General features: G+C 40.8%; 1 protein-coding gene and 2 pseudogenes across 1 annotated transcript; all 3 read right to left on the reverse strand.

Annotated features, from left to right (window-relative positions):
* Positions 1–1158: 1158 nt before the first annotated feature.
* On the reverse strand, positions 1159–2146 carry LOC133099325 (olfactory receptor 51I2-like; annotated as a pseudogene).
* A 9202-nt stretch (positions 2147–11348) lies between these two features.
* On the reverse strand, positions 11349–12356 carry LOC133099326 (olfactory receptor 51I2-like; annotated as a pseudogene).
* An 11845-nt stretch (positions 12357–24201) lies between these two features.
* Positions 24202–25179, reverse strand: LOC133099327 (olfactory receptor 51E2). Its single transcript, XM_061202917.1, has one exon. The coding sequence runs from the start codon at positions 25162–25164 to the stop codon at positions 24202–24204; it is 963 nt and encodes a 320-aa protein (XP_061058900.1). The 5' UTR covers positions 25165–25179.
* Positions 25180–27010: the final 1831 nt, after the last annotated feature.

A 27010-nucleotide genomic window follows, 5' to 3' on the forward strand; every position in this document is an offset into this window, starting at 1 on the left:
TTCCAGTTCAGAAAAGTTTGAGTGAGACCTCTGAGTTGTATCTATTTAAGATAATAAGGTATCTTATATCACTCCTTTAATTACATTGAGATAAGACTCCCTTGGATGCAATGGACATACACGTGAAGGGTCATTGCCTTCCACTATGTCTGGCCTTCTTCTTTTTTTTTTTTTTTTGGCCTTCTTGACATAGGCAGATCTGAACTTGGGAAAGGATTATATTATAACATTGGTTTAGGATTTCAGAGTTGATACTCATTGTTCATCTCTTAAACAAAGTACTTTCAAACTTCTTGCCCACTCCCCTGGAAACTCAGCTTTTCATCTTAGATTTGATCCAAAGGGAATGAAGCTGATGCAGAACTTGCCATTTCCCTTCCTAAGGGAGCCAACAAGGATGTAGGGCTTTTAACTCTAACAAAGTTGAAGAATGAGGGTATGGATAATCTGGAGGAGATCTGAAATGGTGTTATAGAAGAGGATGCAATTGTCAGTGTCAGACTTCATCACAGAATCTGTCAAGCAAGGGGGTCTCTTGGAGAAAAGGACATTCCTGAGAGGGGTTACAAGAAGAGTTAGTGCTGAGGTGGGTGGTACCATATCACATGATCAACACATTTATTTATTCACTTGTTCAATAAAACTGTAGGAAAAAATTAAAAATGCCTTTTTCATGTGTTTTTTCCTTAGATTTTCCTCTTTCTTAATTCATAATTTGCCTAGAAAAACCCTATATATTTTTTCAAGATGAAATAAAAACATTCTCCCCTTTGTAGAGGTTTGTCCGATCTTCCCAGGACAGTTCTGGCAAGAACGGATTTGCAGTCCCTAGTAATCTCTTGCACTGAACTTTATTATGGTATGTATAAGTCTACAGTCTAATTGTGTATTTACATGCCTTTATCCTGGCACAAGATTGTGAGTTTCTATAAAGAAATGACCATATTTAATATATTTCTCAGTCTTTAATCCTCAGCACTGCTTCTAGTACAAAGTAAATGGTGAACATCCATTTGTATCATGAAGAAGCCTGATGGTCTTCCCACTGTATTAGCATAGACTAGGAATTTTCAGTGTTTGCTGAGGGTAGCAGGTTCCTATGAGGCTATAGAAAGTGTCTTTTATGGTACCCAGACCCTGTGATATTTCATAATTACCTCAGCCTTGGTCTTTCCCCCTCAGGACCCTGAGCATGGCCTCCCTGATGGGCTTGGACTTGACACTGTAGATGATGGGGTTGAGCACAGGGGGCACCAACAGGTACACATAGGCAACAAAGGCATGTACAATGGGGGGCAGGTGCCTCTCAAAACAGTGGATCATGGACATGGTGATACCTGGAATAAAGAAGACAAAGACGGCCAGGATATGGGAGACACAGGTGTTGAGGGCCCGGATGTGCTCCCTGGGAGAGGCCAGCCCCAGGACCGTGGGCAGGATGAGAGTGTAGGACAGGACAATGAGCAGGGAATCTATGCCCCCAGTAGACAGTACCACATAGAACCCATAGCATATATTGATGGTGATCTCATCGCAGGCTCTTCTCATCACATCAGGCTGGAAAAAGAATGAGTGAGACAGGACGTTATTGCCAGGGCAAAAGTTTTGCGCAAGGGAGCACGGGTCACAATGGCCAGCCCCATTCTGATGATGACATTGTTTGTGAGGACAGCTGCATAGCGCAGGGGGTTGGAGATGGCCACAAAGTGGTCAAATGACATGGCCAGGAGCACTGAGGACTCCACCATGGAGAAAGAGTGGAGGAAGAACATTTGGACCAAGCAGGCATTGAAGCCAATGAGCTAATGGTCAAACGAGAGCACAGCCAGGGTGGTGGGCATTGTGGACAAGGTGAGGCCCACATCGGTGACCACCAGTATGGACAGGAAGTAGTACATGGGCTGGTGCAGGTTGGGGATCCTCCTCACAGCCAAGAGGATCAGGCAGTTTCCAGTGAGGGCTGGGCTGCAGTGTACATGGGGGAGAAGGGGATGGAGATCCAGCCATGAACAGCCTCCAGCTCTGGGATGCCAATCATCAGGAAAGCAGGTGGCTGGAAGAAGGAGATGTTGGCAAAGGACCAGGAAGGGAGCATACTTGTAGGACAGATGAGGCCTCCAGGAAGATGTGATCTCTTCAATCTGGGCAGACACTTAGAGGATCCAGGATGATAGGAAAGAAAAATCTAGTATTGAATCCAAATTCTAAAAATCAATTCCATAACTGGTTGTACCATTCACCAATATGTTTAAAAACTAATAATGATAACAATTTAAATCTTCACTGAGTCCCTATTATATTATATTCCATATACTATGCTAATGCATTTGCCTAGATTTTCTCATTTTATTATAAAAATCATAAATTTCTTTTTAAGGCTGTTCCCTCTCATCCACAGTATTGGACCCTAAGAGTCATGTCACTATTACATAATCTTATCTATCCTGTAAAAGTTCATCATCCTTAACATTGAGCTCTGGTATGAGCTGATGAAATGAAATTTCTCTGCAGGAAACAGTGATTAGAGTTCAGAGAAACTGGTCATTGTCTACTTGTTGGCCAAATTGAGGATGTGTTATTTCCATGTGCATAGGGAGAAAAGGAGAATACCTGTTTGGAGAGAGATAAGGATAATTGAATCAGATATGCAGAGGGAGGCAAAGATGAGAGTTCCTGTAGTCCCATAGAGAGAGTGTCTGAAAGAGTGAGAAACTCCTTTTTTTCCCCCATGGAGATGGCTTTGCACTTCGTGAAACCAGGTCTTCCTAAGGTCACATGTTTTTCTTGCTCTTGACTTTTGTATGCTACATTTTTGAGTATAATAAATTGATTGCTTTGCACTTAAGCATTTTTGACTGAATTTCTCCATCTCAGAATCAACAGAGACTTTGGACAAGGCCATCTTCCCCCTCCTATTATACAGATGAGGAAACTGAGACTCAGCTCTAGTGGCTGACTTCTGAATGAACAGCTCATATATTGTAGTCCTGGATATTGAATCTGAGTCTCTCTCATTCCAAATCCAATATTCTTTTCTGTGACCTCTTCTTTAAATGAGACAAAGTATGTGAAAAATTGTCTTTAGTGCAAAGCACCACAGACATGATTTTTGTTGTTATTGTCTAACATGTTGTATTTCTCTAAATCTTTCACTGTATATTATTCCTTTAATCGTCACGATTATCCTGTGATGTAGACCCCGAAGGGATTACTATCCCTACTTTAGGGATGATGTAACTGAGGTTCAGGGAAGAGACTGGTTTACTTTGCTCCCCTGCTTAAAACCCTTCAATCATTCCCCAGTGCACTCTGATAAAATGCTTGTGATATGATGACATATGATGATATTGACCCATCATTTTTTAAAAAAAATTTTTATTGGAGTATAGTTGATTTACAATGTTGTGTTAGTTTCAGGTGTACAGCAAAGTGAATTAGTTATACATATACATATATCCACTCTTTTTTTTTTTTTTTTGGATTCTTTTCCCATATAGGCTATTACAGAGTATTGAGTAGAGTTCCCTGTGCTCTTAGGGTTCTTATTAGTTATCTATTTTATATACAGTAGTGTGTATATGTCAGTGCCAATCTCCCAGTTTATCCCTCCCAACCTCTATCATCTTGTATCTGCCTAACTCTCCACCCTTATCACATAACGGACTACCGCTTGCTCAGTATTCTTTAACCACACTGACCTTATTTCAGTTTATTAAAAAGGCCAAGTTACTTCTTCTCTTCGGGGCTTTCCTGTTCATCCAATATCCCTCTCTTTGTTTTTCTCATGGCTGGCTCCTCAGTCTTTAGATCTTAAATATCATTTTCTCAGAGACCATTTGGGATGACCCTCACTAAGTAGGTGCCCAGAGCCACATACCCTACCCATTATCCTCACCCCACACGTTCTTAGTTTCCTTTATACCATTCTACACATTTTATAATTTTATGATTGCTTCTTTCCTTGAAATCTTTTGTTCTCTCTTGCTAGACTGTATGGGCCATGAATACAGCAGCCATATGGTTTTATTTGCTGATGCATAGCTCTTGCATAGTGCAGTGCCTGGAACAGAGCAGATTCTCAAATATTTGCTTGTTTGAATAAATAAATGACAGAATCAATAATCAAATCTACAAACTCATGAAAGGAGAGGAAGTAAAAGAAAATTTCTGTTTCCTTATCCTCCAGATAGTAGGATCAGTGGTTGATTTTGAAGAGGAGTGTGGTTGAGGTCTTATCCCAGACAATAATGCATCATAGAATCAGAAACATATTTGATTTATGGATGACTGGGCATAGAAGAAATTTCCAATGAAGTGTTTGGTTAAATGTCTGAAAAAATGAATTCATAACAGGTCAACAATCGATCTCAAGTATTTGGGTCTATCCGTACTCTGCTTTGAGAAGTGTGATGGGGGCTCTCACAGACATATGTGTACTTACAATCTTACCATTGGATGATCTGCATAGAATTAAAGCTAATGGATGTCTTTTCATCAACTCATTCTATCTGCCCAATATGCCTTACATCTGTGCTCTCCTTCCCATTTTTCAGCCCCTAATTCAATTGCTCATAATCTCATCATTTCTCTTATGGTTTCTTAGGGTGGCTGCTTGGCTGGTATCATTTCTCTCTACATACACCACCACTTCCCTCCGCTTGCAGATTTCTCGAACTGCTTTAATCAGCTCAATTTTCCTAAGGCACCACATTGAGATTGGCATATCCCTGCTCCACTGAACTTCTTAATCATTCTCTAGGCCAGTCCATTAGCACATTCAGCTGAAGCTCTGTACTGTCACTTGGATGTACATTCCTTCAAGGCTCTAGCATCTCTGGGGCAACTGCAAGGGCAGAGACCCTTGGTTTTCTCTCCATGGTTTGTAATTGCTGGAGTAAAACTATCATACAGCATGAAACAGATATGATGCATTTCAACTTATTTTAATGTAGAGAATTAGAGAAGAGATTTCTGGACCCAGCTATGCCACTATATCATTGAGTTGTGCTGGTTATATAAGACACATATTAGAAATTAGTCAAGTTTTGATGAACAATGAATTCCCTCAACTCTGAAACAACATCGTGAGATAGATCTTTCTCCATGTATATCAGTGAAGACACTGAGGCTTGGAGAAGTCAAGTGTCTAGTGAGGAGAGAGCGTAGAATGATCTAATCTTTGTTCTGTTTGCCACAAAATACCTTGTTCTTCCAAATCTGTTTGTCACAGATTGCACCCTGGTGCCAGGCTTACTAAAAATTTGTCAGTTTCTCCTTATGGTGCTCAATTTCCTCATCTGTAAAAGGGAACTGGACTAGATTATCCGTCTTTCTAATTCTGGCATTCTATGATTGCAAGATCCAGTGTTCCTGAAATAGAGTTATTTTTTACTTTCCCACCTCTTTACTTTATTCTGTTTTTTTCCCCTCCTCTAAATACCCTTCCCCTAAGGTTTTCTTGCTACTAACCTTTTGTTTTTGCTAAGCAACCCTCTCCCACGTCCAACCATTTTTTCCTTCCCTGCTGTTTGCTCATTCATGTCTCTCAGAAACCCCATTCAATCATTCAGTCATTTACATGGTAATTTCTGATTTCTCTCTCCTCTCAGCTAGCTTGAGCTTCCCAAGAACAGTAATTCTGATTTATATTGATAAGGCTCCATTCAGCACAATGTATGGTATATCTTGGGAATTTGGTTGTTTTGATGAATGAATGAATGAAATTTTTACTAGAGAGATTTGCAGACTATGCTTGTGTGTTGCCAAACATGAACATTTCTTTTTTTCTAGAATGGCAGCCCAGAAGAGATTTTGTATCCCTAACCATTACCAATTCAGATCATCAATATAGGCATCATTCTTAGAAATAGAGTCTGGGACTCTGAGCCCTTCTCTGAGCTAATCAGAAGCCTTAGCAAGAGATTCTCCTTGATCTCTCCCTTATGCAGAATATGAAACTACCACTGAGGATACTCAATACCCCCTGTCTCCATATTTATCTGCTACCTCTGCCTTCTGTCATTTATTTCTATTTGACTCTTATTTTGGAGGAGGAGAGGAGGAGGTAAAAGAGGTGCCCTCCAGGACTCTGGGCGTAGAGAAGGGTCTGAGTCTCAGCCCTAGCTACTCACCCTGGCTGCTTCCCCAGGCTGTTTTGTTGTACCATATCCTATAGAAGCCCAGGAAGACCCTGCAGCCAAGACACTCCCCTTTTATGCTGCTGCAGGGAAATGCAGCCCATCTCCAGGGACATCAGGCTTTGTGTCACAGAGAAATTACTCTCTGCTGAGCTTCACCCCTGGGATGGGAACATGTGATGAGAGGGTAAGGAAGATGGAGGAGGCTGAAGGGAGCTCTCAGGAGAAAGGAAAACCCAGGGAGATTAGAGACATAAGCCATCAGGACTCTCTGGAATGTAGAGACTCTTCTTTGGTTATCTAGCCCAGCCCTCTCTAAGACATGCTTTCAAAAGGTTCATTGACATGCTTCAGTGACCCATCTATACTGTTCACCTCATTTTTAAAAAGAGTATCTTTCTATTTGCTGGAAAGAGGCAGAGTTAGCCAACATGGGAGTGAGACTACTTGTGACTAATAACTAGATGGAACACTCAGTAGGTCATGAGAAAAGAAGCAATGCCTATGTCACAGAAGGAAAGATGCTTTTCACCAAAAGGGCTTTCAAGAACTGAAGGAACATGATGTTTGGACATAGATATTGAGATAACTAACCAAGGTTTTGGAAACCAGGAAGTGGTAAGTACTCTGAATACCCTGGTAAGACATATGCACATCACAGAGTGGGAGATAAAATCCTCAAATATTAGGCCGCCTGACACATCAGTGAAGTTCTTATAGGTTTAGTGTTCTGTGTCTTGTCAGCATACCTTCTCCAAGGTAAAGGGCATGTTATTGCACCTTGCCCTTCCTACTGTCAGCAAAGAGGCACAGCACCTGTTAGTCTTCCTTGGATTTTAGAGAGAGCACATATACACTTAGGAATAATTCAACAGGTGTGTAGCAGGCTGTCAGTTTTGAGAGGGCCTAGAACAAGAGAGGGCTTTGCAGCAGGTTTAGTCTGTGATGCAAGAATCTATGTCACTTGGGCCATATAACTTGGTAAAACCATGAAGCCTGTTGTATCTGTGGTAGATAAATATGTGTGAAGTCTCCATAAAGCCTTAGTAGGAGAGGTGCAGCACAGACTCCTAGGATTCTGGAGCAAGGCTGTGCTGTCTCCAGCAGAGTCCTCTCTGTTCAAAAGACAGGGATAGGAATGTTACTGGACCCTAATAGGAATTAAACACTTGATCATGGGACATCAAGTGACTATGTGACTAAAATTGCCTATTTTATATGGCTATTGTCAGGCCTACCCATGTCATAAGGGTGAGTACAGACAGTACTATGAATTATACTGGTACAAGTTTAGCAGACACAAGTGAGTTACATAAACAGGTGGCCTAGACTTCCTGTCACCTGTCTCTTTTGCATCAATACCTCTTCCTCAGCTGTACCTACAGTCTCATGGGGATTTCCCTATGTCTAACTGATGGAGGAGGAAGTAAGCTGGGCCTGATTCACAGTTGGAGTGGCTTAATATGCAGGTAGAAGTAAAACAAATAATGTTGCCTCACTACAGTTTTATTCAGAGGTGGTCCTGAAGAATAGTGAGGAGGCCTGGAAGAAGAAATATCGGAAGACTGAAAACAAAAACGTCTGGGGAAGATATGTGAATGGCTATATGAGAATGTAACTAAAATGTGAAAATCTATGTCTCACATTAATGCTCACCAGAGAGTCTCCATCCTAAAGGAAGCGCTGAACAACCAGGTAAACAGGATGACGGGATGACACATCCAGTGCCCAACAAGCTTCTGTCCCTCCTCACCCCAGTGCCTGCATGATGGGCCCTTGAACTGAGTGACCAGGGTGACAGAGATAGAGATAAGCAACAGTCCAATGAAATAAACTCCCTTTCCCCAAGGCAAATCTAGTTACTGCAACTGCTGAATGTCTGACTTGTTAACATTAGAGACCAACACAAATAAATTGCTTATAAAGGTGGCGCCTTCCTTAAGGAAAAGGTCTGGGTTGCTTGCTGTTGGGTAAGTAGCCTGAACCTGCAGAAGTCTGACCATGAAAGGGTGGAATCTAGAATGGGTGGTAAAGGAGGGAAATTATGAATATTAATTTTACCTTGGGACCAGTCAGAGTAATGGGACCTCTAGATTGTTCCTCTATATATTTAGTTGTAAATCTTTTTCCTTTCTTTTTCTTTCTGAAATTGCCACCACCATGAAGGATGAGTGATGGATGCAGTTAACTTAGTGTAAACCTGTGATCAGAGTCATGCCAGGTGAAGAGTGTGGTGTACACCGAGTACCCTTCCCATAACCCTCAGCACTTACTTTTCTATCCCGACAGCATCCTCCTGCATCCCAATTATGAGTCCCCACTTGGAGGGTTTCTTTCCATCACACAGGGGCAGACATGAAGTGCTAGGAAGCAGCTCTCAGCCAATGACAAATGGGAGAGTAAATATCTCACCTTCCTGGCTCCACAGTGGTGATAAACTCTGAAGCATATTCTACACTGTGTTTCCAAATTACTCCTTGAGTTTTCACCCCATTTATTCACACATGTAACACGTTCAATCACTCACCCTTACTGGTTTTCTTACTTCCCTCTCTCTCTATTTTAACAATACTTCCTGGAAAAACCTCTCGAATAAACTACTTGTAATTAAGTCTTGTCTCAAAATTTTCTTCTGGGAGAAATCAACCTAAGAGTCTTACATACAGTCCGAAGAGTTTTAGACTTTACGAAGAAGACATTTTCCAAACTGTGTGCCATTTAACTTCTCAATTTTCCTCTTCTTATATCCACCTTGATTTCTTCTGTCTAAGAGTAGTCTCCCAAACTTTGACCAATGGTCATGGGGATTTTTTTTTTAATTTCATCACAAACTATAAAAAATAGGGGAAGAAATGAAACTTTAGGGACTATATTTGCTTAAAGAAATGTCCTGTAGTTTATTTTGGATTTCAAGAACCTTGTTATTTCTTTTCCTCATTTTACTATCTTATCCCTCTTGTGGTGGAATGAAGGAAGTATTATTATCCCTATATTTCAAATGCAGAAACTAATACTCTGACTTGAGAAAGTGTTTTTCAAAAGAACACAGGGAAGAAAATAATATCAAGGTCGGTACTAGAATCTAAGTCTTCTGATGTCTAGTCTAATATTCTTTCCATCTGTTCACAGCCTATTTCAACTTAATAAAAAACTCTAAAGTTTCAGCAGACCTAGAATACTGAGTTCTCTTCTGGGTGTGGTTCTGCCCTTTCAGTCTTTGGAAAATTCACTTTGGCAAATCATCACCAAGCACAAATTCTCTGCTGGGCCTGTACTTCTAGGAGACAAATAAGAAAAAAAAAATCCTTGATATGGGAGTCACTGTAATTTCATTACCACTAGAATATAAAGTAGAACATAGTAAGTGCTGTATAAACATACAAAGATCCCTTTAAGATCTCACTTCAAAATCCCATTTGCTCTTTAGAGTGGAGCATGACCCACTGGAAGCAGCACCATACTTGTACCCAGGAAGAGACCCAACTCCCTTTGCATATACTATATTTTTAACAGTTCTGCTTGCTTGAGCCCTGTCTTCTACTCCAGCCTCATCTTTTGCCACTTCTCTTCTCTAATCACACTAAACCATTTGTTCTCCCAAGAAAGCAAACTTACTGTTTCCTCCATTTGCAGTATTCTCTCCTACTCTTTCTCCACTTGCCCCAAACTACTCCGTATTCCCGCATCTGCATAATATACTCTATTTTTCAAAGGATCTAACCCAGGCAGAGCCTCCAGAAAACTCATAAACCGGACAGTTCTACTGTTTTTTTTTTTTTTCTTACACATCCCTGTGCTTACCCTGCATCAATAACTTATTACTTGTCATCATAGTTGCCTACTTATTTTTCTCTCTACTCAAATAGGCTATGAGGTTCTCAAAGGCAAAAATTTGAGTCTGGTTCATTTCTGAGGTCTCAGAAATTAGCCAGAGATCAAACATTGGTTCTGATGAATAAATGAGTGATTAATACAATAACAACAAGAGAAAACTTTTATTGGTGTTTACTATATGTTGTACATTACTTTCCATACTTTGAGCCTTATAACAACATTATAAGATAGACACTATAATATTCCCATTGTAGAGAAAGCCAAAGCACACTGAGGTAAGTAACTTGCTCCTCTGCTTACCCAGAATTCTGCACAAACCTTTAACAATGAGCTTATTACACTGTATTAAACACTTTCCTATTTGGGTTTTTTTTTTTTTTTTTTTGGCTTTGGGTTTTTCTTTTTTTTTTTAACCCCACATTTGTTTATTTATTTATTTTATTTTGGCTGTGTTGGGTCTTCGTTTCTGTGCGAGGGCTTTCTCTAGTTGTGGCAAGCGGGGGCCACTCTTCATCGCGGTGCGCGGGCCTCTCACTATCGCGGCCTCTCTTGTTGCGGAGCACAGGCTCCAGACGCGCAGGCTCAGTAGTTGTGGCTCACGGGCCTAGTTGCTCCGCGGCATGTGGGATCTTCCCAGACCAGGGCTCGAACCCGTGTCCCCTGCATTGGCAGGCAGATTCTCAACCACTGCGCCACCAAGGAAGCCCCCTATTTGGGTTTTTTTTTTTTTTTGGTTGCATTGGGTCTTCGTTGCTGCCTGCGGGCTTTCTCTAGTTGTGGTGAGCAGAGGCTACTCTTCATTGCGGTGCACGGGCTTCTCATTGCGGTGGCTTCTCTTGTTGCGGAGCACAGGCTCTAGGCGTGCGGGCTTCAGTAGCTGTGGCACATGGGCTCAGTATTGTGGCTCACGGGCTCTAGAGCGCAGGCTCAGTAGTTGTGGGATCTAGAGCGCAGGCTCAGTAGTTGTGGTGCACAGGCTTAGTTGCTCCGCGGCATGTGGGATCTTCCCGGACCAGGGATTGAACCCATGTCCCCTGTATTGGCAGGCGGATTCTTAACCGCTGTGCCACCAGGGAAGTCCCCCTTGGGTATTTTTCATATATATTCAAAGGTGAGATGTTTGAAGGGCAAGACCATTTATAAATCATTTCTGTGTTCCTGGTACTTAGCATAGGACCTGAAAAAAGTTAGCATTGAGAAAATATATGTGAAATAAATGAGAGAATAAATAAATGAAAGTCTCTCATAATTATCTATCACCTTTTTTCCCAGATGCCCAGAACGAAGCTATGGGTGGGACTTGATCTATCCAGAAGTTTATTTTTTTGGTTTACCAAACACTTTTCAGGGCCCCAATCCTGCAGGCATCCTGCATCATCAACTTTGACCTTTCCCCCTCAGGACCCTGAGCATGGCCTCCCTGATGGGCTTGGACTTGACACTGTAGATGATGGGGTTGAGCACACGGGGCACCAACAGGTACACATAAGCAACAAAGGCATGTACAATGGGGGGCAGGTGCCTCCCCAAATGGTGGATCATGGACATGGTGATACCTGGAATAAAGAAGACAAAGACGGCCAGGATATGGGAGACACAGGTGTTGAGGGCCCGATGCGCTCCCTGGGAGAGGCCAGCCCCAGGACCATGTGCAGGATGAGAGTGCAGGACAGGACAATGAGCAGGGAATCTATGCCCCCAGGGGACAGTACCACATAGAACCCACAGAGGATGTTTATGGTGATGCCAGCACACGTTCTTCTCATCACATCAGGATGGAAACAGAATGAATGGGATAAGAGGGTCTTATTAGGGCAGAAGTTCAGACATTTAAGTAGGAATGGCACTGGGAAGAGAGACAGGGTAGCACAGGCCAGAATGGCCAGCCCAATCCTGATGATGACATTGTTTGTGAGGACAGCTGCATAGCGCAGGGGGTTGGAGATGGCCACAAAGCAGTCAAAAGACATGGCCAGGAGCACTGAGGACTCCACCACAGAGAAGAAGTGGAAGAAGAACATCTGGCCCAGACAGACATTGAAGCTGATGAGCCGATGGTCAAACCAGAGCCCAGCCAGCGTGGTGGGCATTGTGGACAAGGTGAGGCCCACACCGATGAGGGCCAGCATGGACAGAAAGTAGTACATGGGCTGGTACAGGCTGGGGGTCCTCCTCACAGCCGAGAGGATCAGCTAGTTTCCAGTGAGGGCCGCAGTGTACATGGGGGAGAAGGGGATGGAGATCCAGCCATGAATGGCCTCCAGCCCTGATGCCAATCATTAGGAAAGCAGGTGGCTGGAAGAAGGAGATGTTGGCAAAGCACTGGGAAGGGAGCATCCTTGAGGCACAGATGAGTTCTTCAGAAAGAGGGGACCTCTTCTATCTGGGCAGAAAAATAAGACAAGACAAAAACATTGGAAAAACACCAGCTCTGATATTAGGTGACATGGGTTCACACACAACAGCAAATATGAAATGTGAAAGAGACTGAAAAATGTACTCCATCTAAAAGAAAACTAGAGAATAAGTATAATTTAAACCCACTGACTACAAAAGTAGCATTTCATATGTGAAATGTTGATCTCTTCACATATTGAAGAAAGCAGTGCTTTCTTTAAAAATGTGAGATGATCGTAAAGAGTCTAATAAAAAACACTCTATTTTTAAACAAGAAGCAGTGGCCTCATGGAAATAAATTGCAAACATACTGTGGAAGCCTGAAGGGTTGACAGCATGGGCTTATTATAACTGTTTTTCTTGGATTTTCCTTTAAATCTCGATACAAAACAAAACAAGTAAATAAGCAAACAAAAAACTCTTTAAAGGTAGGTTAATAAAAGAATGTAAGGGAAACAGCCTCACAAATATCTTTTAGCAGAGATGAAAAATCCACCAAAAATAGGTCAGAGAACTACAAGGGGCTTTAGTCTGAATCCAGGGGTCTACAGTTATGTCATATCTAATCAACTCACTCTGAAAGTAGGACTGACCTCTCTTTTTTTCTTTATTTTAGGAGGGTGACAAGCATTGTGCCTCTGGAGCAGAGGATTGTGCATATTCTGGTCGAAGCCTTTTAAAGAAAATACAGTGAAGTAAAGCTGCTGACAGTATAGTTCTGGAGTCCTCCATCCCTTCTCTCTCAGACACTATTTCTAAGCACATATCCAAACCTGATGGAACACACTCCATTCAAAAACAAATAACAAACAGAGAGGTTCCAACACAGAACTTGTGCAGACATATTTTGTAAACAATTATAAGGGATAAAACAAGTTAAAGATATGTAAAAACACTCTTTGAGATAAGGAATTATTCAAAAGAGAGAGGAAAATTCTTTATAAAATTTTTTGAAATAAAGAAATCATGAACCAAATTAATCTTTTTGATATTAGAGTATAAAATGGGTTGATAATAAATAAGGAAAATGAATACCAGATGCCGAGAGAACTTGACACTTCCCCTCATCTACTCCCTCTCTGCAGAGACTACGAGGGACAGCTCTCCCTGGAAATGTGGGCTTGGATTCTGCTTCTTCTCTGAGTTGTAAGCTTCCTGACCCTCAGGAAGGTAGCCTCCTTGAGACCCTCTTCTCAAGATGGCACTACTGTCTCCTATTGTTCAAGACTGGTTATTTCTCTTTCTTCTGCCTGACTTCCAGACCTTTCCCACTGTTACCTCCCCCTGGATGGTGGAGGGTGAGGTGCTGGTGGCCACCCATCCTGGAAGTGGAGAAGAGGGTGTGTTGAGGGCCCAGGTTACTCAACCTGGCTGTTGTCCCCAGCTGTTCTGCCACTCCGCATCCTGCAAGAGCCCAGGATGTCTTTGAGATGTTTGCTGCAGTGCCTATCTCCAGGGAAGGCCAGGCTTGAGCCACAGAGGAGTCACTCCACTCAGGTCCCTGAGGAGTGAACAAGTTGGGGCTAGCTTTTGGAACCAGGAAGTGGTTGGGGGAACCAAACAATAAGGGGGAAAATGAGACAGACTCATAAATTCTACAATACCCCACCAAGTTTAAATGATCTTCAAAGACTATCAGCTTCAACAGCCCGTTTGCATTTGAAATCCTTCCAAGACAATATTTCTGAAGACAGCCTCTTCTTAGCCAGGCCCGAGGATGAATCTGGCAGGAGCAGCCAGTTTTTGTAGAGGGTGGGGGCTATGGAGTGATGTGTTGGGAGCCTAGTAGTGTTGGCCTAACCCAGGCAGAGGGAATCAGGGAAGGCTTCCTAGAGCAAGTGGGGAGAGGTCAGACTTCTGAAAGGCCCACAGACCCTGTTCTAAACTCTCAGGTCTCATTCTGGGACAGACTCCATGACTCTAGGCTTGTAGCTCCAGACTGGGGCTAGCACAGACTCTGCCCACACTCCTATCCTGGGGCTGAACTGCTGAATCCAACAGGTTCAAAAAGGAGGGAACTTAGTGGAAAGTATATGAACTGCAGAGCCATTAAGAACTGGTTCAGTGCTTCTCTGGTGGCGCAGTGGTTAAGAATCCGCCTGCCAATGCAGGGGACACAGGTTCGAGCCCTGGTCTGGGAAGATCCCACATGCCGTGGAGCAACTAAGCCCGTGCGCCACAACTACTGAGCCTGAGCTCTAGAGCCTTCGAGCCACAGCTACTGAAGCCCGTGTGCCTAGAGCCCGTGCTCCGCAGCAAGAGAAGCCACCGCGATGAGAAGCCCGCGCACAGCAATGAAGACCCAACACAGCCATAAAGAAAGAAAGAAAGAACTGGTTCAAGTTCTTCTCTGTTTCTTGCTCAGTTTCTCACCACATACAAGTTCTATGTCCCTTCTTTCTCACTTTCTTGAGAGCTCTACTCCAAAATAGTTCTGACCTCAGCTTTTTCCTATATCAATTTGGACTACAGTCATTCACCTGGAGCTGCTTTCTATGAACACATTTGACTTTTCTCCTCTTTGATTTTGGCTGCACTCTCCCACCTGAACTGGGCCCAGTCTGTCTCCCTTTCTCCTCCAGAGGTGATCAGTAAACTTAGGAAAAATTACTCAACTTTGAAATCTTACATCCAAAGTCATGGTCATTAACCTGAGCTGAGACTTTAGCAGTACTCCATAATTTTCTTTTTAGTTTTTAAATTGTCACCATTCTTCTCAAGCTGTTTATCCAACCTGCCATCTTACTCTCAGTAGCTAATTTGTTACTGCTCCTAACTTCACAGTGAGAAACAAAGGCCATCAAGTGTGCCATCTCTAAGAGTCTTGCCCAGCCCATCTGCTCTCTTACCTGCTTCCACTCCTACAGCCACACCCTGCCAGAGAGGCCATTCTAAAGCATGTGTGTTTCATGTCAACCCCATCTCCATCCTTTTAACCACTTCTTTGTTGGCTGCCCTTCACTTACAGCAAAAAATTCTGAATGCCATAGCAGAACCTGAAACACTTTAAGATTTTTTAAAAAATCTTTTTGAGCAGTTGTAGATTCATAAGCAGTTGTAAGACTTAATACAGAGATCCCATGTATCCTTCACTCAATTCCCCCCAAATTAATATCTTGCAAAACAATAGTACAATATCAAAATAAGGATATCAACATTGCTACAGTCATGATACTTAAAATTTCCATCGTCACAAGGCTCCCTCATTTTTTTCTTTTATGGCCACTCCCACTTCCCTCCTTCCCCATCCACTTTTTAATCCCTAGCAATCACTAGTGTGTTTTTTATCTCTATAATTTTGTCAATGCAAGACTGTTATATAAATGAAGTGATACAGTATATAATCTTTCGGGATTTTTTTCCCACTCAACATAATTATTTGGAGATTTATCCAGCTTATTCCATGTATTAATAGTTCATGCCTTTTTAAAATTGAAGCATAATTGATTTACAATATTGTATTAGTTTCAGATGTCTGACATAGTGATTCGATATTTTTATACATTTCAAAATGATCACCATGATAAATCTAGTTACCATCTGTCACCATACAACGTTATTGCAGTATTACTGACTATATTCCCTATGCTGTACATGACATCCTCATGGCTTATTTATTTTATAACTAGAAGTTTATACCTCTTAATCTCTCTTACTTATTTCACTCATCCCTCCACGCCTCTCCACTCTGGCAAGCAGCAGTTTGTTCTCTGTATCTATGACTCTGTTTCTGTTTGTTTGTTTTGTTTTTTAGATTTCACATATAAGTGAAGTTATATAGTATTTGTCTTTTTCTGTATGACTATTTCACTTAGCATGATATCCTCCAGGTCCACCCATGTTATTGCAAATGGCAAGACTTCATTCTTTTTTATGGTTGAGTAATATTCCATTATATATATATATACCACATCTTCTTTATCCATTCGTTTATCAATGGACACTTAGGCTGCTTCCATGTCTTGGTTATTGTAAATAATGCAGCAATGAACATAGGGGTGCATACATATTTTCAAATTAGTGTTTTTGTTTTCTTCAGAATAAAAACACAGAAGTGGAATTGCTGGATCATTTGGTAGTTTTATTTTTAATTTTTTGAGTAACTCCCATACTGTTTTCCATAGTGGCTGCACCAATTTACATTCCCACCAACAGTGCAAGAGGATTCCCTTTTCTACACATCTTTGTCAACAGTTGTTATTTGTTGTTTTTGTTGATAGCCATTCTGATTGGTGTTAAGTGGTAGTTCTTTGTGGTTTCAATTTGCTTTTCCCTGATTATTAGTGATGTTGAGCATCTTTTCATGTGTCTGTTGACCATCTGTATTTCTTTTGAAAACTGTTTATTCAGGTTCTCTGCCCATTTTTTAATAAGACTGTTTGTTTGTTTGTTTGTTTTTATGTTGAGTATATGAGTTCTTTGTATATTTTGGATATTAGCCCATTATCAGTTACATCATTTGCAAATATCTTCTCACCATTAAGTAGGCTGCCTTTTGAGTTTGTTGATAGTTTCCTTTGATGTACAAAGGAAAGCTTTTTAGTTTGATGTAGTTTTATTTGTTTATTTTTGCTTTTGTTGCTCTTGACTGAAAAGACATATCCAAAAATTATTCCTAAGACTTATGTCAAAGAGTGTACTGCCTATGTTTCTTCTAGACATTTTATAGTTTTAGGTCTTACATTTAAGTCTTTAATCCATTTTGAGTTTATTTTTGTATATGGTGTGAGAAAGTAGTCCAGTATGATTCTTTTGCATACAGTTGTCCAGTTTTCCCAACACCATTTATTGAAGAGGCTGTCTTTTCTCCATTGTATAGTCTTGCCTCCTTTGTCATAGAGTAATTGCCCATTTAAGTGTGGGTTTATTTCTGGGCTCTCTATTTTGTTCTATGATCTATGTGTCTGTTTCTGTGCCAGTACCATACTGTTTTGATTACTGTAGCTTTGTAGTGTAGTTTGAAATTAGGACGTCTGATACCTCTAGCTTTGTTCTTCTTTCTCAAGATTCTTTTAGTTATTGGGGGTCTTTCTTATGTTTCCATACAAATTTTAGAATTATTTGTTCTAGTACTGTGAAAAATGTCACTGGCATTTTGATAGGAATTGTGTTGAATCTGTAGGTTGCCTTTGGTAGTATAGCCATTTTAACAATATTTATTCTTCCAATTCATGAACACATATATCTCCATTTGTTTGTCATCTTCAATTTCTTTCATCAGTCTTATAGTTTTCCAAGTAAAGGTCTGTTACTGTACTTCCTTGGTTAGATTTATTCCTAGGTTATTTTATTCTTTTTGATGTAATTGTAAGTGGGATTATTTCCTTAATTTCTGCTGGGACTCAGAGCATGGGGATTTTGTGTGTGCTCTTTAAGAGCAGAGTCTCTGTTTCCTACAGCCCTCTACCTCTTCCATATGCAAATCCCACTGGCCTTCAAAGCCAGATGTTCCAGGGTTTCATCTTTCTGATGCAAGACCCCTGAACTGGAGAGCTTGATGTAGGACTTGGATATTTTTTTTCTTGGGGAGAACCTCTGCTATTGTGGTTATCCTTCTATTTGTGCATTGTCTTCCCAGGGGTGTGAGTCTTGACTACACTGTGTCTCTGCCCCTCCTACCCATCTTATTGCAGTTTCTTCTTTATATCTTTAGTTGTGGAAAATCTTTTCTGCTAGTCCTCAGGTCATTCTCATAAATAGTTGCTCTGTAAATAGTTGTAATTTTGGTCTACCCGTGGGAAGAAGTAAGCTCAGGGTCTTCTTCCTACTCCATCATCTTCAATAGTTTATTCTTTTTAAGTGCTGAACAATATTGTAGGACATGTTAAACTGTTTGTTTAACCATTCACCTGTTGAAGAACATATGTGTTGTTTCCAGTTTTGGGCTATTATTTTAAAGTTACTATAAACATTTGTGTACAAGCTTTCAGTGCAAATAATTCATTTCTCTGAGATAAATACCAGAGTGCAAATGTTCAGCCATATGTCAGTTGCATATTTAGTTTTTTTAGAAACTACCAAAATGTTTTTCAGAATGGCTGGCTATACCATTTCACATTTCATCAGCAACGTATTAAGTATCCAATTTCCCCTTATCCTTGCTAGCATTTGATGTTTTCATATTTGTAAAAAAAAGTTAGCCATTCTAGTAGATGTGTATTGATATCTCACCATGGTTTTAATTTTCATTTCTTACTGGCTAATAACTTTGAACATCTTTTCATGTGTTTATTTGCATCTATGTATCTTTTCCCATGAAATATCACTTTATGTTTTTTGCCAATTTTTAATTAGTTTTTTTTCTAGTTGAATTTTCAGAGTTTTTTATAATCTTCATACTAGGCCTTTTTCAGACATGCAATTTGCATACATATTTTCACACTCCGTATAGTGTCTTTTTAGCCTTTTAACTGAGTCTTTGACATAGCAGCAATTTTTAATTTTAGTGAAGCTTAATTTATCAATTTTTCCTTAAATGAATTATGTTTTTGGTGTCAAGACTAAGAAGGCTTTGCCCTAAATCCTGAAGATTTTCTTTTATGTTTTTCTAAGAGTTTTATGGATTTATGCTTACATCTAAAAAATTTTACATTTAGGTCAGTGATTGACTTTGAGTTAATTTATGAATGTATTGAGATATAATTAACAAATAAAACTGCAATATATTTAAAATGTACAATGTGATGATTATATATACATATACATTGTGAAAGAATTGGATTCCCACCATGCAGTTAATTAACAAATTAACTCAAATATCAATTTTTTTTTTTTTGGCTGAGAACACTTAAGTTATACTTTCTTAGCACATTTCAATTATACAGTATAGTATTATTAACTACAGTCATCATGTTATACATTAGATCCTCAGAACTTACTCACCTTATAACTAAGAGTTTGTATTCTTTTACCAATGTTTCCCTATTTGCACCTCCCCCACCCCAGCCTCTGACAACCACCTTTCTACTCTCTGTTTCTTTGAGTTTGACTTTTTTTCTTCTTGATTCCACATATAAGTGATAATATGCCCTATTTGTCTACCTCTGTCTGAATTATTTCATTTAACATAATTCCTTCCAGTTTCATCCATCTTGTCACAAATGTCAGGATTTCCTTCTTTGTAAAGGCTGAGTAACATTCCATATATTATATATATATAATATGTATATGTAATATACATGTATATCACATTTTCTCTATCCAGTCATCCACTGACAGGCACTTAGGTTGTTTCCATACATTGGCTATTGTGAATAATGCTGCAATCAATACGGGAGTGCAAATATCTCTTTGAGGTAATGATTGCTTATGGCATTTTTATTTTTAATTTCTTGAGTAATCTCCATACTGTTTTCCATAGTGGCTGCACCAATTTACAGTCCTACTAACAGTGCACAAATGTTCCTTTTCCTCTACATCCTTGCCAACATTTGTTATCTCTTTTCCTTTGGATATATCTGACATACACTACAATATCCACTATTGTTTATTTTTGTATCCTCTTCATTTTTTTACAGAGCCTAGAACATTGTAAGTTATCCTCGAACGTTTAACGTTAAATGACGTTAAAAAATAGACATTGGACATGAATTCTGGCACCAGTTGGGAGAATTCGTGGTGATCATTATTGGAAAGAATCTCAGATATGTTGATTCTGGTAACCTCTGGTCCTAAATGTGTATTGAGAGTAAATCTTTTCTTCTAATAATAAAAAAAGCCTGAGGAAATCTCTATCCCCCAAAACAAACAAACAAACTTACGTTCTGTCCTTATTTCTTGTCAGTCCAGTGTGAGATAAATGATGTGCTGCTCAGAGATGGGGGCTACATGTAATTACTGGGGAGTGATGGGAGCTGTCCTGCTTACGGGGCAACCTCAGACACTTTGGCTCTCATGGGGAATTGGCTACCTAAACTGGTGCTGTCCACTGTCCAGGCCAACATAAACATGGCTGGGAACAAGGCAGTGCTTTTATGGTCCTTAGTCCCTGGAGACCCTTTTTCACTGGGAAAGATACTCTCACTACAGTGAGCACTTGCCTGAGACCCAGAGGTCTCTCATGGGAGGGGCTGCCTGGGACTACCTCTACGAGTTGGCTCAGCTCCCCAAGCACCCAGAGGCCCTCCTCCTGGAAGCCCTTCCAGATCATTGGGAAACAAAATGCAAACACTCTCCCAGGACCCTGGTCTGTGTGAACAAGCAATAAGCAATGGTCATAACTCCCCTTTAGTTTGTCACCTTCTAGGATGCAATCACATTTTCCAGGAACAGCTTTGAAAACTATGGCCTTTCTGTTGATCTTCCTCCTGTAATGCATAAAATCAGTCATTTCAATCCAATTTGAATCCCATGTAAGTCCCACCTCCCCTATCTACTACACTCCCTTCCTTTATCCCATCTCCCAATCTTAGTCCTGGTACTGGTATAAGAGAGAGAGAGGAAAAAAGCCCAGGTCCTAAACTCCAAGCTCCCAGGCTAATGTGATCAGAAGAGTGTTTAAAAAAAATCTGTGTGTCTTGCTTGCCAAAGGCAGAAACCCACATTTCTATCCCCTCAATGTCGCTGAGAGGCAGGGATTATTATCCATCTCCTCCCTGATGATGATGATAATAATAATAATAAGTATTTATTGAGTTCATACTATGTATTAAATATTGCGCTAAGCGTTGTGCATGGATAATTGCACATAATCCTCACAAAATCACTGAGGGGTCGATTCTATCATTGCTCCTAATAAACGAGGGAAACGAACCTCACAGGGAGTGAATTGACTTGACAAGTCAGAATGGTTTGCTCTCTTTGTTGGACGGGACTTCCTTTCAGAGAGCCCGTGAATATCTCCTGGGTGGAAAAGCCTCAGTCTTTGAGAGAAGTTTTGATTTTTGGAAAGAGCTATAATTGGCAGAATCGGAGAGTAGGAGATCAAGTTGATAAATACTGTGTTTGGGTAAATAGCATGTGTGACCTCAGGGAAGGGGGCTGGTTTTCTTATGTGGGTCAGAAAGCAGTTCCCAAGGAGACCCTGGAGAGCTTCAGACTTGCAGGACCTTTAGAATTGCTCCTGGCTTCTTAATGTTCAGAGCACATAATATTTAGGATGGAGATGGGATTTAGAGTTTATCTAATTTAATCATCAAGTTTACAAACTTCGTTCAAAGAGATGTGATGTGATTTAGACAAGGTCACCGCTTAGTGGCAGAAGAGGGGTTCTGAGCTCCTAAATCTCATCCCAAGGATCTGCCCTCCTCTCAATATGGGGATTAAGTATCTTCCTCTTTGGGATACTTTTTAAAAAAACCTTAATAATATATTTTCTTTAACCCAGTGTATCCAAAATGCAATCATTTCAATATGTTCTTGTTATTAAATTGACGGTGATATGTTTTATATTCTTTCTTTGGTAATTATTTATCATAGCAAAACATACATAAAATTTACCATTCTAACAAATTTTTTTAGGTGTACAGTACAGTGAGATTAAGTATATTCACATTGTTGTGCAACCATCACCACTATCCATTTCTAGAACTTTTTCATCATCCCAAACTTAGTACCCATTAAACAATAACCCCTCATTCTCCCTTCCCCCTAGCCCCTGGTAACCTCTATTCTACTTTCTGTCTCAATGAATTTTTAGTACCTTATATAAATGGAATCATACAATATTTGTCATTTTGTGTCTAGCTTGTTTCACTTAGCATCATGTTTTCAGGATTCATCCATGTTGTAGAACGTATCATTATTTTGTTCTTTTTTATGGCTGAATAATGTTCCATTGTATGTATATACTAATTTTGTTTATCCATTCATATGTTGAAGAACACTTGGGTTATTTCCACATTTTTGGCTATTGTGAATAGTGTTGCTATGAATATAACTCTTTGGACTACTTTTAAAAAAGTGAAAATCTTAGGGCAGAGGGAGGGGTAGGGGAGATAGCAATAGACTATGAATAAATTGTATTGCAGTGAACAGTGAGGAATTTGGGAGCACGAGATACACACTTTATTAAATTGTCATCCTCTTAGGTATATGACAATAGCCAGGAGGGTATGATTTGAGGTAGAGTAATGCACAGGAAAATAAAAGAGGATGGAAGTGGTGAGGAGAGACATAGGTGGTTCAATCTCATGAAACGAGGCTCCTGACCTCATTATTTGGGGTGAGGCCTAATACCTGAATCTCCACTTTTGCAGAGCATGAGCACCCCTTTGTTTCTTTAGGGAAATCATCCATTTTGTCTCTTTCTCTCAGCCCTGGTCTTTTTGCATTGATTAGCTGCAAGACTTTGGAGCCTATTCTACTGCCTCTGGGCAGGGAATCACAACTGGATGCTCACAGATACATATGTTAGGAAGACCCTTCTCCAGGAGAGAGGTCAAGAGTCCGAGGTTCCTTCCTCCTAAGAAAGAGCTCACAGGTTGGAGTCTCCCCCATGGTTTATCCACCCTAATCCCCCACCTAAGATTTGTTCAGTGAAGCTACTGAGGGAACACATAGGCCCAATGATTGCCTTCAGATTTTAGCTTCTCATCAGACCTTCTCAACTATACAATGGGAATAGCCCATCTTGAGAAAAGATGCATTCAGATTTCTGCACTGGTGGGAAAGAAGACCAGGGAATCTCTCACATCTCCAAATCTGAGTTTATGGGATTCTATAAACATGAAAGAAATAGGTATTACACTTAGCAAAATTTAGAATAAAATTTATAATATCTTATACCTAAGTTGAAACTCAGACATTGGAAATGTTTGACAGATACAGAATACACTTAAAAAAAGGGAGACATGATTGAGAAGATATATTCTCCCTTAATCTGGAAAGAAGCAGGCTGTAGAACATGAAGGGTCACTGTAAAACATGAAGAGTCACCTAGATTTGTTGCTCACAACAAGGGTAGGGTTACCTCTCAATACAGATACAGTCATTCACCTCATAAGGTGCACAGCAGAGAGAAAATAGGATTTACACAGGCTGAGGAAATAATTGACAGATGTTAAACAGGAAGCAATATAGCATGGACATTAAATAACTGTATTTGGTTATGAAATTTAATTTCAGATCATGGCACAGCACCCACAAACTGTGTGACTTAGTTTTCTTGTTAATGTAAACCTCATTTCTCTCACTGGTAACGGGGGTCAAAAATAGTACCTACCTCATAGGTAGGGATATTTCGTTAGAATAAATTTTCAAAAGTGAGATTACAGCATTAAAGCATGTAACATTTATTTATTTATTGACCACTCCACACGGCATGTGGGATCTTTAGTTCCCTGACCAGGGATTGAACCTGTGCCCCCTGCAGTGGAAGTGCAGAGTCTTAACCACTGGACCGCCAGGGAATTCCTTAAAGCATGTAACTTTTAAAAAGTTCTTGCTATATTTTGCCAATTACACTATCAGCTGTGATGCTCAAGGATATGTGTTTCAACACAAACTCTTTCATTGTGAAGTTTCATTAATAAAAACTGTAATTTAATAGGCAAAAATGTTATGTAATTATTGTTTTACTATAGGGTTCTTGGATTACTAGTCAGAACAATTTTTCCCTTGTTTCAAAGCCAATAGTACTTTTTGTCACTCTTCTTTATGTTCTTTTACTATTGATTTATTTTATTATTTAAGCTTTATATATAATAAGGATGTCAATAGTATTTTTACCTGTGGAAAAGAATTACGGTAGCCTCAACACTTTCACCCCAAGCAGAGGAAGTGTTTGGAAGCCAACCAAAGAAAAGCACTGATGTGTTTATGGGCAAATGGGATTAAGCTAACATTAGGAAATCATTATATCAAGCCATTAAGGATAAAAGTGCTGTGGTAAGGGTCACCTGCCTCCCACAGCCTGAAAGTCCTTGTCACAACTGATCTTAAACATAGCTAGCACCCGAGTTCTGATCTGTTTGGTCTTGGCACCATAAATGATGGGATTGATCACAGGAGGCAGAAGTAGATGGACATCACCCATGAGAACATGCACAGTGGGATCAAGGCTGTTTCCAAACCCGTGCACCCCTGAGAGGCCAATGAGAGGCACATAGAAGGCCAGTACCACACCAATGTGTGACACACAGGTTCCAAAGGCCTTGACCCGTTCTGACTTAGAAGGCAGCTGCAGAACTGTTCGTAGAATCAGAAAATAGGACAAAGAGATGAACAGGGCATCCACACCTATGACCACCAGAATGGCAGTAAGACCATAGACCACATTGGGCAATGTGTCTGCATAGGCCAACTTCATTACATCCTGGTGCACACAATAGGAATGTGAGAGCACGTTGGATTGGCAGAAGGCTAGCCGTTTGATGAGCAGAGGCAGTGGGATGAAAAAGAGGGATCCACGGGCCACGGCCACCATGCTAATCCAGGCTGTCATTCTATTGTTGAGCACTGCGGCATGACGCAGTGGGTGGCAGATGGCTACATAACGGTCAAAAGCCATGGCCAGCAGGATGGTGGACTCAATGGCTGAGAGAGCATGAATAAAGAACATCTGGGTCACACAGGCGTCAAAGGTAATCTCCCGGGAATCAAACCAGAAGAGGGCTAGGATCTTGGGCATGGTGGATGTGGACAAGGCCAGGTCGATGGCTGCCAGCATGCAGAGAAAGAGGTACATGGGAACGTGCAGGCTGTGCTCCATCCTTACAATGAAGACCACGATGCAGTTTCCAAACACTGCCACGGCATACATAGAAAGCAGGGGGAAGCCGATCCAGAAATGAGCTTCTTCTAGTCCTGGGATACCAATAAGCACAAAGGTGGTATGTGTGAAGTTGCAGGCACTCATAGCTGGCACGGAGAAGGGGGCACTGGAGCAGGTGAGGTCACACTGGCAGCCTGCTAGCCTGTTAGGATAAGGAGTACAATCAGAGAGGTTGGCCCTGGAGACCTGGGAACTGAATGCACCTTAGCTCTCCCTCCCTTACTCTCTCTTCCTGCTTCTCCAAGTCATTTGGGCTCTCTCATAAGAAGGCTCTTTGAAGCCTCCTGCCAAAGGGGAAAAAGTGACAGCTCAAATTCATTTATCAATCACTACTCTCTAAATCCATTTACATTTGTAAAAGGGAACCTGGAGAGAACGATGCTTATCTCAAAATCTATCCTTTCCCAAGTTCCCTGGACTCCTTATCCTGGCGCATACCTTCACTGTCTGCATACTGGGCTGCCCTTTTCTCAGCTAGGTGTTAAGAGATACCTTACCAGGAAACTCTTCCTGAGAGGCTGTGTTTTCCTTCTACCCTTCCTTTCCCTACCCTTCCCTTCCCTCCCCTTCCCTTCCCTTCCCTTCAATCATTCATCGGTTCTGTAAGCATTTACTTATAGGACTTATTATATATGGAGGCTATTTGATAGATGCTGATGATACAGAGTCAAAGACACATCTTTTGCCCTTCAGATGCCCTGTCTAGGGTGAAAGATAGACAAGTAACCCAAATATTAGAATCTTGGGATAAGTGTTAGCAAAAGATGTGCATTTAATGCATGGGAGGGTGAAAGCCATGATCAGAGGAACCTTCCTGAAAAAAGATGGTCCTTCTGTTTTGTCTTGAACCACGAGTAAAAATTAAGCAGACAGAGAAAGGAATAAAAGGTGTTCCAAACAGTGGGAATAGGGAGGTTTTTGGTTTTGTTTTGTTTGCAAATCTTCAGGATTCCAGGTCCCCAGGTCTAAGGTCAGTGGAAGAGGAAAGAAACACAATTGTGATTAAAAAATAAAAATAAAAACAAAAAAACACAAAATAAAAACTAAGAAAAAAAGGCCAAAATCAATCTCTTAAGGTAACAAGGAAACTTATCTGGGGTCATCAAGTGAAAGGCAGTAGCTCCCTCCAATGACTTCCTGGGAGTTGGAGGTGCTGGCAGGATCCTAGCTGCCAGGCATGGCCTCTGTGAAGGCTCTTCTCTCTGTTCCTGGCTGATGGGTTCCTCCACACTTAAAAGCTGCCTCTAAGGCCACTCTCACTGCCACAAAGAGAACTTGACTGAGTCCTAATACTCCTAGAGCTTTATCTTTCTTGGAACCTCTGCTGACCATTCATGTTAGGCGAGACATTTCTTTTTTAGGAAGCCCACTGTTGTTCTGCCTCACCCTGTCCTCTGACCTATCATCAAACTGTTTCCCTGATAGGCTCCCTAGGTGCCCTGGTATTTAGAGCTAATTGTCTCTAAAGAGCTAAGGGCTTAGCTTCAAGAAGAGTTTCTGAATCTTGAGAATAAACTCTGCAGGTGTTTTCATCAGTGGTATTCAGGTTAACCTGTTCACCCCTCCAGGATTCTTCTTCACTCCTAACCTGGGTCCTTTCTGCTACTGGGACATGCTCTTCTATTTGGCCTTAGTGGAGAGAGTTCGGAAAACATGGGTCTTAGAATATAATATGATAAAATGAAAACTAAAATTTTAAATTGGATTATCCTCATCTTGGATAAGCAAGGAAGAACAGATCCAAGGTTCAAAGGTCAGAAAATCCACACCTCTGTTTACTCTTTGTTCTTCTCCATTCTCAGAGCATGTGCCAAGATATTACAGCTACCTTCCTTGGCAAATATTAGATCCCAGATTTGGCCCACTCAGCTGCTGTCAGAGAATGAAAAGCCTTTTTCAGATGCAGATGCTTACAGGCATGGAGGGTAGC

The sequence above is a fragment of the Eubalaena glacialis genome, chromosome 10, assembly GCF_028564815.1.
Source record: "Eubalaena glacialis isolate mEubGla1 chromosome 10, mEubGla1.1.hap2.+ XY, whole genome shotgun sequence".
In the NCBI taxonomy this organism is placed as follows: domain Eukaryota; kingdom Metazoa; phylum Chordata; class Mammalia; order Artiodactyla; family Balaenidae; genus Eubalaena; species Eubalaena glacialis.

What these genes read in the sequence shown, in the direction of transcription:
- LOC133099327 (XM_061202917.1), bottom strand. Translation starts at nt 25,164, where the DNA reads ATGAGTGCCTGCAACTTCACACATACCACCTTTGTGCTTATTGGTATC.